Source organism: Salvelinus fontinalis, chromosome 35, assembly GCF_029448725.1.
Source record: "Salvelinus fontinalis isolate EN_2023a chromosome 35, ASM2944872v1, whole genome shotgun sequence".
NCBI classification, from domain to species: domain Eukaryota; kingdom Metazoa; phylum Chordata; class Actinopteri; order Salmoniformes; family Salmonidae; genus Salvelinus; species Salvelinus fontinalis.
In genome coordinates, this window is record NC_074699.1 from 14,192,189 (window position 1) to 14,211,287 (window position 19,099).

Sequence of the window (19,099 nt, forward strand, 5' to 3'; positions counted from 1 at the left end):
TCCTCACCAGGGTCTTGATCTGACTGCAGTTTGGCGTCATATCTGACTTCAGGGGGCAAATTCTTACCTTCGATGGCCACTGGCACGCTGGAGAAATGTGCTCTTCATGGATGAATCCCAGTTTCAACTGTACCGGGCAGATGGCAGACAGTGTGTATGGCATTGTGTGGGCGAGCGGTTTGCTGATGTCAAAGTTGTGATCAGAGTGCCCCATGGTGGGATAATGGTATGGGCAGGCTTATGCTACAGACAATGAACACAATTGCATTTTATCGATGGCAATTTGAATGCACAGAGATCGTGATGTGATCCTGACAGCCATTGTCATGCCATTCATCCAACGCCATCACCTCATGTTTAAGTATGATAATGCACTGCCCCATGTCGCAAGGATCTGTACACAATTCCTGGAAGCTGAAAATGTCCCAGTTCTTCCATGGCCTGCATACTCATCAGACATGTCACCCATTGAGCATGTTTGGGATGCTCTGGATTGACGTGTACGACAGCGTGTTATAGTGCCCGCCGATATCTAGCAACTTTGCACAGCCATTGAAGAGGAGTGGGACAAGGCCACAATCAACAGCCTGATCAACTCAACAACAACAGAAAAGGAGATGTGCCGTGCTGAATGAGACAAATGGTGGTCACACCAGATACTGACTGGTTTTCTGATCCCTGCCCCTGCCTTTTTTTTTTAAATGCATCTGTGACCATCAGATGCATATCTATATTCCCAGTGATGTGAAATCCATAGATTAGAACCTAGAGAATGTATTTCAATTGACTGATTTCCTTATATGAACTGTAATTCAGTAAAATCTTTGAAATTGTTACATGTTGTTATATTTTTGTTCAGTGTATTTAGGTAATAACATTGCTAATAACTATTGTTATTCTTAGATTTGATTTTCCCTTGACATGGTCAAATATCTCAAACATAGATTGGTTACTTTTGGCACACACAAACTAGAGACCATGAGTGACTTGGTCAGAATGGCACCGGTTGGCCTTATACCTGGTGCTGTTTATATGCAGTCTCACTTAAACCCTCATATCACTTAAACCCTCATGTCCAAATAGCACCAATAAATACATGTAAATCCACTTCACAATGGCCTATTAACTTGAAACGTGTAAAGGTCATTAAAGACTACCGCGATGAACCATGTTAAGTTTGGCATTGATATCTTTTAAAAAATAAGGAAACTATTAAGAATGAACCTTTTTTGACTATAACACTAATGCTTAAAATATAAAAAAATTCAAACGTATTCTCATGGACTAAAAGTAATATTCACTCCAAATGTGGTCTTTGGACTCATCACAATAGTCCCTAAAGAGTTTGAGAAATTGACGCATTCCGCTATACCAATAGATACATATTAGCACATACTCTAATATGCTAAAAATACTTATTCACATGAACCTTAATCGACATCCACGTCTTCGGGGAACAGTGGGTTAACTGCCTTTCTCAGGGGCAGAATGACAGATTTTTAATTTGTCCGCTCGGGAATTCGATCCAGCAAACTTTCGGTTACTGGCCCAACGCTCTAACCACTAGGCTACCTGCCGCCCCATTTTCTGTACTCCCGAAAGTGTTAACTGTTTTTGTGTTTTTGACATGCCGTTTGGATGTCACTGAGCCCCTGCCACCTTTCAGCAGCTCATCAATCAGGTACTATCCGGTCTGTCAGATTTTGCTTCTGCCTACATCAATGATGTTGTCATCCACAGCTCCACCTGGGAAATGAATCTGAAGGTGGTCTTTCAGCACATTCAGGCAGAACATCCAAATGTGCCTTTGCCAAGACTGAGTCTGAGTACCTTGGGTATGTGATCGGGAATGGCATCATCAAGCCCCAGGTGAAGAAAGTCCAGGCCATTGAGATATGTCCTCTCCCCCAGACCAAGACCTTCTGGTTCTGGTGGTTCCATGGAATGTCAGGTTGGTACCGCAGATTTGTCCCTACCTTTTCTGCCAGAACTGCCATTCTTACAGATCTGACAAAGAAAACCTGTCTAAACAAGGTCCAGTGGAGACAGCCTTCAAGGATGTCAATGAAGCTCAGAGTAAGCAACTTGTGCTGTACAGTCCTGATTTTGACAATACTTTTACCGTGCAACCAATGCCTCTGAGTGTGGTGCAGGAGCTGATATTCAGGGTGAGCCGGGAGACTGCCATCCTATTGCCTACATCAGTTGTTCTTGAGAGAGGCTCTGTTTTCGACAGTGGAGAAGAAGTGCCTGGCAGTCAAGTTGGCTCTGGATTCGTTTAGTTTCCATCTCCTTGGAGTTCTCATTGGAGACGGACCACCAGGCTCTGCAGTGGATGGACAGGATGAAGGACTCGGATGCTCTCATCACCCACTGGTACCTTTCCGTGCAGCCCTACAGGTCCACAATCAGCCAAGTCGCTGGCAAGGACAATGCCACGGCTGATTTCCTTCCCCCGGTGGCCCGACAGCTGGAGGGGGAGTGTGTGAAGGCCGCCCCGAGGACAGCGCAGTAAAAACTCCTGCCGAACAGATATCCTTTATAATTTATGCACGTTAGCACTCACTTTACACTATACACATAATATAGAAATGAGGACGTGACACATTGCTTTTGTTTCTTATATACCATACATAACTTCATTGCAGAGATGCAGAAATACGATCTTGCCATTTGTTATCATTGTTTCTCTGAATGCATGCTTCATGGTTTACATTGTCACTGGTGTAATTTCACTCCATCTAACTTTTATCAGTGAACCATTATCATTATCAACAAACAGTAAAGGTTCTATATAATGTCATGTTTACCTCCGTGTCTCTGCGGTTACCGGCTCCATGTCTGCGCATCATGGATGCCGGTTGTGTTCTGTTAAAGGAGGTCCGAGCTGAATTTTGATACTCAAGTATATTTCTGGAGAGGCGTTGGGAAATGCCACCCCCTGTTCACTGCGGGGGGAACTCTTTTCCCTTGACGTGTTTAAATAGCAAAGTACCTTTTCATTCACTGATTTTGTGTACTGCTAATGCTAAAATAACTTTATGTATTTCAAATTTGATCAGTACATTCACACTTCATATCATGTATCATGTGTATTTAAAATGAATGTTTGCAAACCTGCCTTCAGGTAGAGAATGGCACTGGCCACTTCCTATATTCTCTCTGTCAAACACCTTCTTGTCAGTTGATATATGCACACTCTCTTCCTGCACCTTTTTTTTAAGTTGAGACATTTTTCATTTCAATTCATTTAGAATTTGTCTCTATTTTAAAGCACTTTGGTTTTTCTGCACCCTATCTCAGTATCTCTTGTTGCCTCCTCGGTCATCCCTAACACCCTGTTAGGCAGGGTGTCACATTGGTCAACGTAACATGCATACAGACGAGAACCTTGTTTAGACAAGTTGTATAGGCTATCAATGGAGACATTTAATATTGTTTTGTGTTATGTTATTCTCTCTTCAGGCGTATGGACATGGAGGACAGTGCTATGGGTCGCCATAGGTTGGATTGTGGGAATTAGTCTTGGCATGCTGTGCTGCATCTATGTGGCTACGCTGCACGAAAATGACCTGTGGTTTTCCAACATTAAGGTGAGAATCCCCGAAGATTACCCCGATGATGGCCTCTCTGTATGACCGTTGGTAATCATATAATCAAGTTGTTAGCAATAACGAATTTGGTTTAGAAAGGAAGAGATCTTGATGAAGTGTAACTTATATGATAAATCATGAGTTATGATCTATGTCCTTCGTTGGATTTCCTAATGTCGTAAGCACCTCATGCTGAAACAGACAGATGGATTCTCCACGTCTTTCAAATCAGATCGACTTTTCACACCTTTCATAACCAAAGTCATGAAATTCAAGCCAACGGTTGTTACCAAATCCACCCTGAGCCGGTAAAAGAACCTTCCAGAACAGTATAAAAGAACATATGATTCTGTCCAAAGCTAGTATGTCATGTTCAGTCTGACGTGAAGTGCCTTTCCTGTGGTCTGGGACATCATTAGATGGACCACATTTTGAGCTTATTGTCAGGCCTCCCTCAATAATTCCCGGGTGTTGATTTTGTCATGAGCAGTGGTATTCAACAGGTTTTCCATCACGTTGCTCTCTTCTCCCGGTGCTGTGTTTTCTCTGAGAGTCCAGGTGTATACCTCCCACACAAATGCACAGCCCGACTCAGCTCACACACGCATCCAAGCTGTGAATAATTTGCCAGTGTGTCATGGAAATCTAAGCGCACACCTAATTGAGCTAACCTGCGTGGGATTCACACATTTGATTCTATTCGGTTTCTTGTCTTTGTGTTGTTTTCCAGTTCTCTGCCTCTGTCTATCTGTGAAGGTAGAGAAGGTAGACAGATGTTCTCATTTATAATATATACGGGTCACTTTACAGAGCTGGCAGCAGCGACTCCCCTCTATTCAAACTCCATGTGTTTATTTAACACAGTGTTCAGGAGGATGACATCACTGCACATTGTGAGCCTAGCAGTTTCCCAGAAAAGTGTGTGTGTGTGTGTGTGTGTGTGTGTGTGTGTGTGTGTGTGTGTGTGTGTGGTGTGTGTGATGCCTGATGCCTGTTAATGCTATTCTAGTTGTGGCTTTCTATTAAATCCACACTGTGGAAAAAGCAACAACACTGAACAGCCTAGACGACTACCGGGACTACCTTATATGATTCATGCTTTGTTCTGACGTCGGGTAGAGATGACCATGACCGGGATAAACAATGCGATAAAGACATGATCCACTTTTTTCCTCTCCTTATGTTTCATCAGCTTTCCTCAGGAAGCCTCTTGACTGAATCAGGGTTTAGTGGGGACTAAAACATGCTGATGATTCATTTCCATTTCTTGGTGCCAGTGGAGTCAGTGGTGATTGTTGCAGTTAATCTATTGTGACTTCAGAGGGCTGCATGGGAGAATGCCGGCCATGTCTGCTTTGTTTGGGAGTCTGCTCGTTTTGAAAGAGACCGACTCTAATGATTCCATATGGTTTTTAAGCCCAGTCCACATGTTGGGTCAGTTTTGGCTCAGCGTTGACTGAATGTTACGGTAGTGTTTCTGAAATGCAGGCGTGTCACTTAGTTATTTCCTATGGGACATCGCTGTTCACAGAGGCAGCAGCGTCCAGGCCTACTAAATTCATCACGTGTGAAGTCATGTCGGTGACAGTTATAGCACCTACCGGAGCTTATTTCAGTCCACTTCTCTCTCACTCCGCTTTTGGAAATATTTAAGCGGTCTGAAAAAACATCTTAACATTTTCCAAATGGTGTTCCAGGCTTTTTGTCTGTGGCTATTTCCTTTCTCTCTCTTGTTTTTATAGATGTGCCGAGAGGTCACAAGTTGTGGGTTGATTCGCCTTCCCTATCCGGCAATATCAGTTTTCTTCTAGATCACGGACCGAGCTGGTCCCTCTGACGTGTTTGCTGCAGATTGTTTTGCTTTTAAGGGCTTTTTAATGGCCTTGTAAAACGAATCTGATTGCTTTTATTTTTTTTAAATCAACTGGTTATTAGACAGATTGGGCAGTTAAAAAGAGTGACTGGGAAAAAAGAAACAGAGTGAGTGGCCTGTTTTTCTCAGACTTTCATGGACCGTGAGAGGAGTGAGCTTGGGAGTAAACCTTGGTCACATGGAGAGGTTCTTATCGTGACTCCACCTGGGTACGTTCTCATCCGTGGGTGACTGTTGAATGTTAGAGACAAGACGTGCATGAGAAACCCTGCATCCAGACATGGAAATACGCAAGAGAGGACTGAGCAAGCTGGCGAGTTACTGGGGCATCTCTCGGGATGATGTGTCTGCTGAAAGTTGTGGTGAAGCAAGAGCGGGTTTAAGGGTCAGTGAAAGAGAAGACTCCGGGAGAGATTCCCAGAATTGGTACCGTCTGAGCATTCCACCTCTGTGGCCTTGGCAGACTGTTGTCATAGCAGCAGGGTTGGTATTGGCTGTGCTAACTGGGCTGGCTCATGCCTGGTGTGTTTACTCCATACATGAGAACCTGCTGTGGTTTTCTCACCTCAAGGTAAGCTGTGCTCTACTGATGTCATCAACCCTGACAGGGAGCCCGGTACACCCCTTTTGTATAATGGGATGATGTGGCCTTTTCAGAAAAGTACTTGCAATGCAGGTTAACATTCTTTAAAATATTCAACTGTTGAAGAAATGGTCATTGGCAAGATAATCTTTGTTAACCCAGAACTAAAATATTGTGAAATGTGGTTAGACGCTCGATTTGGTCAGATATTCGACTGCGGTACCATTTATTTAAGTGATAATGCCAGAAAAGCCAGTGCGAGATATATTGGCAGGGGGGTTGTTAGGCCCGAGACGAAGTCGAAGGCTGGCAAACGGTGCCAATATATCCCCCCAAACACCGGCTCTGAGGGCATTATCACTTTTATACGGGTTACCAACATATTCAAATAATAATTTTACATATTTTCATTAAAATGTTATTTTGATGAATTTATTCATACTATTTCATCCTTCCACAAGATATAGTCCCGACACAAATCTAGGGTTGCTACTCAAGCCTGCTGGTTGTTTGTTCTATCGGTTCGGTTGCCATACTGGCTGGCAACGTTCTTATCCTTTTCTTGCTAGCTAGCAAACTACGGCAAATTTACAGTCAAGTCAAACAGTGTAGCCATAGTAACAGCAAAGTACCTGCATTTTCGTTTGTTTAAGCTGTTTTCTAGTGACATTTATTTGGATACATCATATAACATGGAGCTAATGATGCTTGATTTCAGCTGGCAAAGAAAATGTGCTCTCTCTTCAGGACACTGTTGTTTAGAGGAGCTAGCCAACAACACAGCTAACACAATCACTCTATTGATAGTTCTTTGTATATATCCATAATCATGATGCTGATTCATGATTTCGACTGTCTGGAGGAAGAAAAAAAAAGAAGTTCCCTGCCTGTCTTTTTAAATGTATTTTATTTAACCTTTATTTAACTAGGCTGTCTCATGTCTGTCATCCCGACTCCCAGTATTTTCGTTACTATGTGGCCGCTGGAGATTGTTTCAATGTTGCAAATGTTGGAGGGGCTGTATTGTGGTTACGTTTTCAGTTTTTCTTTTTTGAATTCTATAAGGTTCTTTTGTATTCTTCCCGTGTGCGTCCATTAGCAGGCCTCATACTATCTGTCATTTCCCACAGGACAGCAGTAATGTTGCGTATCCAGCAGGATGTCTCAGGGGAGGACGTTATATTTCACTTTCTCATTCTTAACCAAACATTTTTACTGCACCTGTCTATTATAGTCAAAATGTTTATGGCCCAGACGGTATTAACGGCTCCCATGCATTGAACATTTTTCTGTAACGTTTTGCCATATACAGTGCATTCGGAAAGTATTCAGACCCCTTGACTTTAAAATGTGATATTTCAGTTTTTTTTTTTATATACATTTGCAAAAAATTCTAAAAACATCTTTTTGCGGGGGTATTATGTTTAGATTGATGGGGGGGTATTTAATCCATTTTAGAATAAGGCTGTAACATAACAAACTGTGGAAAAAGTCTAGGGGGCTGAAAATGTTCCACATGTACTGTACCTGTTTTTCATATGAGGAACTCATCTTTTGGTTTCTATATTGTTTCATATTTTGTTAATGTATTTCCATCTCAACTTATATTTCAGGAAGTTGAGCGTGAAATCTCCTTTCGGACAGAATGTGGCCTGTACTACTCGTACTATAAACAGATGTTGAGCGCTCCCTCCATACAGCAAGGTATGGTACGATGTCCGTTACTCCCTGCACGCCACAGTAGATATAGGCTAGCCCCCCCCTACTCCCACATTCCCCTTAGGATATTGTACTGGTCATCTCAGGGGAAAGAACACAAAGGCCACTGAGAATCATAACCTTTTATGGTCACAAGTGCTCTTTCAGAACTCAATGCCCTGGAAATGAGCCCATTCACTTTTCAAACATTTCCTTCGCTCTGAAACTGGACAGTCATCTTTTCGCCCTCATGAAATTAATTCCCCCTGTTTTAATTATGCAGCATTTGCTGAAATAAAGGTCCTTAAATAGTGAGACAGAGGGCATTGGCATACCCCTCAATCCACATGTCTGTCTGGTCGGGTCCCTTCATCATTATGTAATGGGAGCGGTATTTGACCAATGGCTTGTTATGTAACCATGGTAACAAAGCTAGTTAAAATGGAGACAATGAAATGGCAAATGGCATTGTAAGTGACCTTAGTCATACTTTAATCTTTTAACAGGACCTCTCAGGATGGGGTGCTGTTGTATTTATGCATGGATATAGCTCAGTCATTTTTGCTGGCTCTAATCAAAAGGCATACTCAAAGTTGTGATGACATTGCCAGGGCTGGAGTGAAACCTCAGATCTTTATTGCTATTTTCGAGGTACTGTTTGCTGAAACCAAACATAATTCAATAACGCTCTTGCCCAGCAGACTGGAAACATGATCACACTTTGTTTACATGACTCCATCTGCCCAAGTTAGAGTGATCTTATCCCGGCATTATGACTCAGCAGAGTTTATGTAAGATCCCAAATGTGACATTAGTATCTCAGACCCTATAACTCTGGAGAAGTTAGAGCCTATTTATTTTTGAATGAGTTGCTGTATTAGACTACATACTGAAAGTGGACCAGTCACAGAAAGTTTAAAGTTACTGTCCAGTGAAAATCTCACTTTTAAAAAGTTAGACCGTCCCAAAAAATGCTTGCTGTTTCCTCGTAAAGGATGATGACATCCTCCTGAGGAGGATGAGCTGGCCAATCAGTAGTCTACTTACATTCATATTTTGAATGACCGGTTTATACCCACACCGTAGAGTAGTGAGGAGGAGCTCCGCTGGCTGTTCGTGTCCCAAGCCATTTAGCCATTCATTGTAGCCATTGGCACTCTGAAGAGTTGCGATTTCTCTATTTTCTTGTGTCAATTATCTTGTGACATTCTTGGATTACTCATTATACTAAGAAAGTCAGATTTAATCAACAAATACGATAGTCATTTTAGAAAAGGTTAAGGGTACAAGACTGTATACATATATGGCTGTGTTGGCAAAATCACTACATATCCCATCGAGCCAAGCGGGGAGAGGCTGCCCGTTGTCACGGTTGCAAGACCAGTCAGAAACGTCCAGCTAACCCTACGCCGAAATTTAACTTGGATCCATGCTAAGTAGCAATGATATCCTTCGCCGCCATTGTTTTACAACACAACAGGTAGCTCAAACCAGTCATGACTATTCAACAAAACAATAAATCAGTTTCAAATTTCTTTCCAGCGAATTTCTTAGTTATGTGATTGTACGTTTTGAAGTTGAGGGTGAAGTATTTGGCAATGAGGACAAAAACTAGTAGCGTACTTCAGCTAGTTTAGCCAGGGAAAACCGGGGAAAACGAGCTCGGGACAGGATATACTGTTGCAGGGCACAGATTGTAGTTTTTATCCCCTGATATCAGGAGCTGGCGGCCAAAAGTTTGAACAATTCAGAGACTGAAACGAATACATCAGATGACAAATATTTAAGGAGAGCGAATCGATATACAATCCCGGAATCAGCTGTCACTGTCAATAGTGAAACAAAGCTTCAAATGATGTTTAATTGAACCTGAATCCAGAAATGAATTGTGAAGTCACTTCCGGACACGGTAGACTCCTCCTCCTCACCACTTTGTTCTGTTGTTAGTGTACACCTATACCATTCCAACACAGAAAAGCTGCCTTTTAACATACTTAAGTACCATTTTTTTTTGGAAGGAGAACTATTTCACTTCTATTGTAAGTAATTATAGGTCATCATTCATAGAAATCTGGAAACATGGGACAGTTACTTTAAGAAAGAACCTAATTTCTGTCTGAATGTGATCAGGTCTTTCAGAGCTCATCAATGATAATGCCACTGAATCCAAGAGAACCATCAACCTCCTGCGACGCATGAACATCTATCAGGAGGTGTTCCTAGGTGTTCTCTATAGGATTCTACCCATACAGGTAATACAGAGAGCCCACGTCTACTAACATGCCATTTCAAATAATAATGGAGATGATTGGTCATTATTTCATGGTTTGTGTGTTTGTTTCAGGCCTACCTGGAGCCAGTGTATTTCTATATCTACACCGTGTTTTCCCTCCAAGCGGTGTATGTCATAGCCCTATTCATCACCAGCTGGCTGCTCAGTGGTTCCTGGCTAGCAGGGGCTCTCACTGGAGTCTGGTACATCCTCAACAGGTATACATCTCACCATGCACACCCAACTAATGATTCATTGAAAGGCTAGACGTATTAGCCTGGTCCCAGATCTGTTGGTGCTTTTGCCTGCTCCGTTATCATTCTCAAGCTAAACATGACTCAAGTCCATAAGGAGTTGGCAAGAGAGCAGAAACAGACTCGATCACAGGTTATACAATTATAGCTACTGGACAAACTTGATGTCCTACTGCAAGCTGTCACAAGGCCAATCTTAAAATGCCCACTTCGACCTAAGATCTGAATGGACAATTAAATGGTGTGGGTCTGTGATTGTGTTCCAGAGTGGACACAACGCGGGTGGAGTTCACCATCTCTCTCAGGGAGAACTGGTCCCTGCCCTTCTTCGCTCTCCAGATAGCTGCCATCACTTGCTACCTGAGGCCTCACCTCAAACCCATCCAGCAGGTAGACACTCACCTAGCAGAGGACACCATCATCTCCTCTGTTCTCCACACACACACACGCACACGCACACGCACGCACACACACACACACACACACACACACACACACACACACATTCACACATACACACACACAATTAGACTAGAATAGGAGAATGAAGAGAAAATCTGTGGAAATAGACAATGAATCACTATCAAACTAAGTATCTTATAAGTTGTTTTGAGGTGGCTGGTTATAATAGGATCTGTGTTGTCCGTCCACTCCTTTCCTGTGAGCAGAAGGTGGTGTTGTGGCTGATGTTCCTGGCCACGTTGTGTTTCTGCCTCACCTGGCAGTTTAATCAGTTCATCCTGCTGGTTCAGGCTCTCATCATCTTCACCCTGGATTGTCTGGACCTCATCTCCACAGAACAGGTCTGTGACATCATTCCTCTCTCATCATGCACATCACCATCACATCATTCAGACATATATATATATATATATATATGTGTGTTGTGTTATTTTGTTCCTGGGCCGAGATTCAATCCGTCACAGATTAAGGACCTTTGCATGATGAGAGCCCACGTTCCCTGTGGATGGCAGCTAAAGCAATCACAATTGAGGGTTAGAGTTGAGCCGGGATGTGCACATGAAGCTAGGTTCATGGTTTTGGTTCAAATACAATTTTACATGCCAAATAAAACAGGTGTAGACTTTTCTGTGAAATGCTTACTTGTGAGCCCTTTCCCAACAATGCAGAGTTAAAAAGTTTTTAAAAACATAGTATGTACACGGAGTTCTGGTACCGAGTCAATGTGCAGGGGTATGAGGTAATATATACATGTGGATTGGGGTAAAAGTGACTAGGCAATCAGGATAGATAAAAAACTGAGTAACAGCAGTGTGTGTGTGTGTACGTGTGTTGGAGTGTCAGTGTAACGTGTGAGTAGAGTCCATTGAGTGTGCATAGAGCCAGTGCAAGAGATTCAGTGCCCCAAAAAAATGGTGACAATGGAAATAGTCAGGGTGGCCATTTGATGAACTGTTCAGCAGTGTTATGGCTTGGGGGTAGCAGCTGTTCAGGAGCTTTTTGGTCCCAGACTTGGTGCTCCAGTACCGCTTGCCGTGCGGTAGAAGAGAGAACAGTCTATGACTTGGGCTGCTGGAAACTTCGACAACTCTTAGGGCATTCCTCTGACAACGCCTGGTACAGATGTCCTGGATGGCTGGGAACTCGGCCCCAGTGATGTACAGGGCTGTACGCGCTACCCTCTGTAGCACCGTACGGTCTGATTCCAAGCAGTTGCCATACCAAGCGGTGATGCAGCCAGTCGAGATGCTCTCATGGTGCTGCTGTAGAACTTTTTGAGGATCTGAGGGCCCATGCCAAATCTTTGAGCTATGGTTAGGGTTGAGCCAGGGTATGGACTTTGTAGCTCTGTTGGTAGAGCAGGGTGCTCTTAATGCCAGGGTAGTGAGTTCTATTCCTGGGACCACCCATACGTAAAATGTATGCACACAGGACTGTTAGTCGCTTTGGATAAAAGCGTCTGCTAAATGGCATATGTTATTACCGATTCCTCTCTTCAGGTGACCTGCCTGTACCTAGTCCAGGTGAGCAGCCTACTGTCCGTGTGGCTGCTGCAGTTCTGTAACTCCATGATCCTAGGCTCTCTGGCTCTCAGCTTCATTGTGGCCGCTCTCTTTGTCAAGCACTTCCAGGTGAGACCAAAAACATAACATATGTTCCTCTTAAAACCCCAGGGATTTGACTGGTTTATTTTACAGTCTTGATAGTCGATAAGTGTAATATCAGTGGTTACTGATATACTGCTTGTATTTTTGAAAGCTCTTTGTCTTTGTGTTCCATGGAGAGAGGGCTGAAGACCGGAGGAGTCGCAGCGCGGCTGGGAAAGCTGCTCCTTCACACTGTCCTCGTCCTTGCACTAACATTCACCATTCATTATTTAGCCAAGGTGAGCCCTGAGACTTGTACTACTTCCTCCTCCTGTCACCAGGAATGAATAACAAGTCATCTATGTGTGTTATGAGCTGTGGAGAAGCCAGGAAGAAGGCTCACAGGAGTTAGGAGGACATCGTGAAAACATTTACAGTACCAGTCAAAAGTTTGGAGACACCTACTCATTCCAGGGTTTTTCTTTATTTTTACTGTTTTCCACATTGTAGAATAATAGTGACAACATAAAAACTACGACATAAACATATGGCACCATGTAGTAACAAAAAAGTGTTAAACAAATCCAAATATATTTTAGAATTTATATTCTTCAAAGTAGCCACCCTTTGGGCTGCCGAGTGGCGCAGCGGTCTAAGGTACTGTATCTCAGTGCAAGAGGTGCCACTACAGTCCCTGGTTTGAATCCAGGCTGTATCACATCCTGCCGTGATTGGGAGTCCCATAGGGCGGCGCACAGTTGGCCCGGCATTGTTCGGGTTTGGCCTGGGTAGGCCGTTATTGTAAATATGAATTTGTTCTTAACTGACTTGCCTTGTTAAATAAATTGAAAAAATGTGTACACTCTTGGCATTCTCTCAACCAGCTTCACCTGGAATGGTTTTCCAACCGTCTTGAAGGAGTTCCCACATATGCTGAGCACTTGTTGGCTGATTTTTCTTCAATCTGCGGTCCAACTCATGCGAAACCATCTCAATTGAGTTGAGGTCGGGTGATTGTGGAGGCCAGGTCATCTGATGCAGCACTCAATGACTCTCATTCTTGGTCAATTAGCCCTTAAACAGCCTGGATTCATAAATTCTAAAAGCAATTCGACCATGAAGGCCTGATTCACGCAGTCTCCACTGAACAGTTGATATTGAGATGTATCTGTTACTTGAACTCACTGAAGCATTTATTTGGGCTGCAATTTCTGAGGCTGGTAACTTTTATTATTTTTTACCCCCTTTTCTCTCCAATTTCGTGGTATCCAATTGTTAGTAATTATTATCTTGTCTCATCGCTACAACTCCCGTACGGGCTCGAGAGAGACGAAGGTCGAAAGCAATGCGTCCTCCGAAGCACAACCCAACCAAGCCGCACTGCTTCTTAACACAGCACGCCTCCAACCCGGAAGCCAGCCGCACCAATGTGTTGGAGGAAACACCGTGCACCTGGCTACCTTGGTTAGCGCGCACTGCGCCCGGCCCGCCACAGGAGTCGCTGGTGCGCGATGAGACACGGATATCCCTACCGGCCAAACCCTCCCTAACCCAGACGACGCTAGGCCAATTGTGCGTCGCCCCACGGACCTCCCGGTCGCGGCCGGCTGCGACAGAGCCTGGGCTCAAACCCAGAGTCTCTGGTGGTACAGCTAGCGCTGCGATGCAGTGCCCTAGACCACTGCGCCACCCGGAAGGCTAGGCTGGTAACTTCAATGAACGTATCCTCTGTAGCAGAGGTAACTCTGGGTCTTTTACCAAATTGGGCTATCTTCTGTATACCACCCCTACCTTGTCACAACACAACTGATTGGCTCAAATGCATTAAGTAAGAAGGACATTCCACAAATTAACTTTTAACGATGCACACCTGTTAATTGAAATTCATTCCAGGTTGACTACCTCTTGAAGCTGGTTCAGAGAATGCCGAGATTTCCCCAATCTGTCATCAAGGCAAAGGGTGGCTACTTTGAAGAATCTCAGATATCAAATATATTTTGATTTGTTTTACACTTTTTTTGGTCGCTACATGATTCCATACGTGTTATTTTACAGTTTTGATGTCTTCACTATTATTCTACAATGTACTTAATAGCACAAATAAAAAAAACTCCTTGAATGAGAAGGTGTCCAAAATGTTGACCGGTACTGTATTTCCAGCTGTTTCAAAATACGGCATATAACTGAAATTTACATGGGAATAGCTATGCGTCTGTAATGTACTTTATGTTAACTTGAATGTTGTTTTTAAATGTCTGGCTGTTTCATGTTGACTCAGACATCTCTTTTCCTTGTGTATCTTCATGTTTGCACAGCAAGCGTTGCAGCTCCGTTCTGATGAACACATCTTTAAATTCATAAAGTCCAAATTTGGCTTGGGCCCTACGAGGTAGTATACACTGAGTTCCTTCATCGTGTTTTAATTATTCACTAACTGACACTTACTTAGTGTAGAATCCTGAGATGATAAAACCCCTTTCATTGATAGCATATTAAATGTAATTTATACACACAGAGGAAATGTGCTGTACTATTTCAGATTAAGTATACAACAAACGGAGGGAAACAACTGCTATGTCATTACTCAAAGCCAGTGTTACAAGAGCTTGCCAACATCTCTCTCTCTCTTTCGGTGTCTTTTTCTCTCTCTCTCTCTCTCTCTCTCTCTCTCTCTCTCTCTCTCTCTCTCTCTCTCTCTCTCTGTCTCTCTCTCTCTCTCTCTGTCTCTCTCTCTCTCTCTCTCTCTCTCTCTCTCTGTCTCTCTCTCTGTCTTCGTGTGTGTCTTTCTCTCTCTCAGAGATTTCGATGCCAGTCTGTACCTATGTGAGGAAGCCTTTGGGCTGCTTCCCTTGGACACGTTTGACCGCTTGGCTGGCACTCTGCTGGCATACCCTTACCTCGTCACCCTGATTGTGCTCCTGGTGATGCTGGCGCTGGTAACACTGGCCAACCTCTGGTATGTTGGATATCCTCCCGTGGCTGTGGACTGAGAATGACGTTCAGACACAGCCTACATATGGTTGAGTCATGCCCCGTACATAACGGGTCTCTGGCTTCCAAGCGCCACCAGCCTTAATCCCATGTGCATATTACAACCCTTATCCACATTTCTGTTGTGATGTCATTTATTTTCTTCATTCTGTTTCCTTTAAATTCCTTCACCATCTGTCATGCTGAGGCCTGTCTTATCTGGCAAAACACTGAGACAGAGTAGAGTTCAAGAGGTTGCTTGTTGGTAGCCCACACATCTATCACATCATTATTATTTTTAATTAGTAATTCATTAATTCTTCTTAATAATTAGTAAAGAGGATCTCCTTTTTGTGTTTGTATATGCTTTATTTAGACAGTTTAGCAACTGACGGTGAGGTAGATGAGGAGACACCGTAGGAGGGTTGAACACCACCCAGGGATTGAACCCCCGTCTCTAGGGTCGTAGTACAGTATGTACTTAGAGCCCACCTACTACTCAACCACAGTCTTTGCACATATAATAATGATTTAGCCACTCATATGCCACCGCTGTCAGTTAGTTCCGTAATTCTCCAGCTGTGTGGAAACCTAATAGAATGTATTGAGGTGGGTGGCAGGCAGCATCACAACAATCCTCAGAGTCCTCTCCCTAAAGCCTGTGAGTATCTGAGCATGTCATGTCTCACTGTGTGGTTCCGTCCCTGTTTGATGAGAGAGAGAGAGAGAATCCTGCTCCTATCCTTTTGTCCTGTTCTCATTCCAGTTATCAGAACCCAGTCTGGACCCCCAGGCACTCAACCCTCGCACAAGCTAATCATTACAGGCTCATTTCAGATACACCAGTTAACCTTTTGGAGGAGAGCGAAAGACAAACTGAATAATCTGCCTAATGTCTCCAGCCCTCGCCTTTTATGTATTATGCATCACTGTTATTCTCAGTGATTCTTCAGCGGTCGGGCGGCCGCCGAAAGGCCGATGCGAGGCTCGGCCGATCTGTATGCGGGCAGATGTCGCCTACAATCTGTTACACACCGTCTTCTTCGGCCTCCTGGCGCTCGGCACCATGAGGTGAGCACCGCTGCTTGTTCAAGATGATATCTCTCCCGACAGGTCTGGAATTATGCTGAATAACCAACATCGACTTTCTTTATCTCTCTCTTCATCTTATTCTTTCTGTTTCATCTGCCCATCTGTCCTCTGTGTGAGTGGCCCTCCCCAGGTCTTTCGTTTTTTTTCCCCCTCCACTCTTGCTCTCTCCAAACCGCTCTTTCCTTATCTGTCAAATGTTTTGATCACACACCATTTCCAATTTGTGATGTTTATTTTGCTGCCCCATAATATGAGGAGAACGCTGCTGATAATATCCTTATAATGCAAAGTACATTTAGCAAAGTTCAGAAAATAAGTTTAAATAAGGTCGTTCTGATCTTTCAAAGACACTGTTCTTCTCCTCTCTCCAGAATGAAATATCTGTGGACTGGCCATATGTGTGCCTTTGCTGCCTATGGCGTGTGTGGCAAGGAGCTGTGGTCCCTCTGCCTGAGCATGATTCACTGTAACACTAAAACAAAGGTAAAGGCAACAGCTCCGATCCCTAAGGTTTCTGAGCACAGTACCTGTTAGCAGGGTCTGCGTTCCACCGTGAGATGGTCCAGTCCTACACTGAGGCAGCAGGAACACGTTGGAATGGTAGCTTGCCTATACTGTGCTGAACAGTTACAACCTCATCCAGTAGGTGGCGATATGGTAACAACCAACTAACGCCAACATGTCAGAACAGAGAAACTAAATATCACAACAGATTGCAATGTTCACCCTGGTAATTTTCTCTCTCGTTTTGCAGCTGAGGCTGATCAGGTACACGCTTCCACTTGTCATTCTGTGTTTTCTATATTACAAGGTGAGACATTTGCCTTGCTATTTCATCACAATTTGCAGTACAATATTTTCTCACCCACAGAAATTGCAGTAACTGTGAACTGAAATGGAGTTAAAAATGGAAGCAGCAACCGGCTGGTGACTAGTGTGTGAAGGACTTTGGCTCTCTCTATCAACTGTACAGAGACATTGGCAGTCATCGGGATGTGTGAATGGATGTGTTTGGTTTATATGGAAGTGATTATTGTGAGCTGATGTGTTTCTGTGGAGTTTGGTTATTTAGAGTCTTTTTCTTCATAGTTCTGGCCCAAACTGATGACGGAAGTATCAGAACTGAGAGAATTCTACGACCCTGACACCGTTGAGCTGATGACCTGGATTAGGTAAAATCCAATGTATTTCTGCTTTAATGTGCGCACATACGCAGACATACATGCACACGTGCGTAGCTGTCAAACAAACGCAAATCAGGTTAGCTTTGTCCCACAGATCCAAGTTCCACCATCGTTGCCTGTGACTGCATGTGTTTATGTGAAATGTAGATTTGGTGAGCTGTGGCGCATGAATAAGTAATGGAGGTCTGGAGAGGACCCAGCTGTTGGCAGCGGTTCAGCCCGTGGCCCCGGGCCCCTGTGGAAGGGTTTTATCAAGCCAATCAGTCCTGATGTGATCGGAGATGGAGGTGAATTTGGCGTGGCTCCTTGGCTCTGAGAGAGACTGACTTGGGAGGACAGACCTTAAAAACACTCTGTGAAATAACACAGGCTCTCTGCCTCCAGAGAAAATCCAATTTGCTCGGAGGTTTAGCGTGTCGAGTTACCTTCACTGGTGCTAGCGCATTAAGCCTCTTGCCATGCGCTAATTACATTTAACATGAAAGAGTTAAGCAGTGATCGTGTTTCATGAGACTTGGGCATAGCAAAGCTGATCTTGTTTGTAGATTATCACAAATTCAGAGGGAATGTGAACAAAAAAACGGGGGAAATATACTTCCGTCTCATTCACAGTATTTACACGTAGTACTTATTGGTTTGTTATGGTAATCTTGCCGGGGAATGTACTTGAACATACCATGTATCCATGGGCGCTTTTTAAATAGTTACATTGTAATAAATCTGAAGAGTTCAGGAGATTTAATCAAGAGACATTAAGGAGAGAAAAAGAAGCAACAGAACGTACAGCTCCAGAATACTGATGTACTCCTGCTAAAACATCAATACATTCGTGGGCATCACGGTTTGTCTAGCAGCTCTTCTGGCAGCCTGAACTTCCTTGATGAAACTGGTTTGCTGACGGTTTCTTTTTCAGTTAAAGCTGAGTCTGTAATTGTGAGTCCCTCCAGCTTCCTCCTGCTAAATGCACATTCAGATGTCAGTGGAAGCTCGCCATTGTGTGTGAATATGCTTGATCATTTCTCTCTCTTGACTTTGCTGGCTCCACGCTTGATGGTGCCCTTTAAGTTCTGCTGGTGCCTTGTCATTACTGTCTTGGACAGCGTTGTGAGGCACCGTCATCAGACACCCTTATCATTTAGAGCATTGGCTGCCATGCCATTAATTTCCCCTCTTTTGTTCGGTGGTTAATATTGTCGCGACATCCTTTGATTCTGGAAAGCTGAGTAATTTCAGAATGTTGCCTTGTTTTTGAATAATGAAGACAAATGACGCTTTTGTTTTCCCAGGGAAACTTCTGTAGCTGTAAGAGCGGCTGTAATTTCTGTTCACTACTGGAACAAAGAGGACGTTTTCACGCTGTAAACTGTGGATTTCTTCGTGTCTTTTCACACTCTCATATCCTCTACTTTCATCTCCTTGCTAATTGTCGTTCTGTCAGCTTGACTTTTCTCTTCCTTATAATTTGTCGAAATTAGAAGTTTCCCCCTTATTATACATAGTCTCCAGAGGATGTCAGTAGCAGTAAGTAAAAC

At 43.5% G+C, this 19,099-nt stretch overlaps 1 protein-coding gene across 7 annotated transcripts in view; it reads left to right on the forward strand.

The window, feature by feature from the left end:
* Nucleotides 1-19,099, forward strand: part of LOC129834352 (probable C-mannosyltransferase DPY19L3) — a 41,672-nt gene that overhangs the window by 12,568 nt on the left and 10,005 nt on the right. For 5 of the 7 annotated variants that reach the window (XM_055899256.1, XM_055899255.1, XM_055899259.1 and 2 more), the window contains 14 exons: nucleotides 3,466-3,593; nucleotides 7,663-7,753; nucleotides 9,878-9,999; nucleotides 10,092-10,237; nucleotides 10,540-10,663; nucleotides 10,942-11,076; nucleotides 12,235-12,366; nucleotides 12,519-12,620; nucleotides 14,637-14,710; nucleotides 15,119-15,277; nucleotides 16,234-16,362; nucleotides 16,755-16,866; nucleotides 17,138-17,194; nucleotides 17,473-17,555. In XM_055899256.1, coding sequence (XP_055755231.1) covers nucleotides 3,466-3,593; nucleotides 7,663-7,753; nucleotides 9,878-9,999; nucleotides 10,092-10,237; nucleotides 10,540-10,663; nucleotides 10,942-11,076; nucleotides 12,235-12,366; nucleotides 12,519-12,620; nucleotides 14,637-14,710; nucleotides 15,119-15,277; nucleotides 16,234-16,362; nucleotides 16,755-16,866; nucleotides 17,138-17,194; nucleotides 17,473-17,555 — 1,594 coding nt within the window. Of the gene's footprint in view, nucleotides 1-1,740; nucleotides 1,952-3,465; nucleotides 3,594-4,614; nucleotides 6,038-7,662; nucleotides 7,754-9,877; nucleotides 10,000-10,091; nucleotides 10,238-10,539; nucleotides 10,664-10,941; nucleotides 11,077-12,234; nucleotides 12,367-12,518; nucleotides 12,621-14,636; nucleotides 14,711-15,118; nucleotides 15,278-16,233; nucleotides 16,363-16,754; nucleotides 16,867-17,137; nucleotides 17,195-17,472; nucleotides 17,556-19,099 lie in introns of those variants that run through there. The other 2 variants (XM_055899253.1, XM_055899254.1) reach the window with 2 other exon arrangements.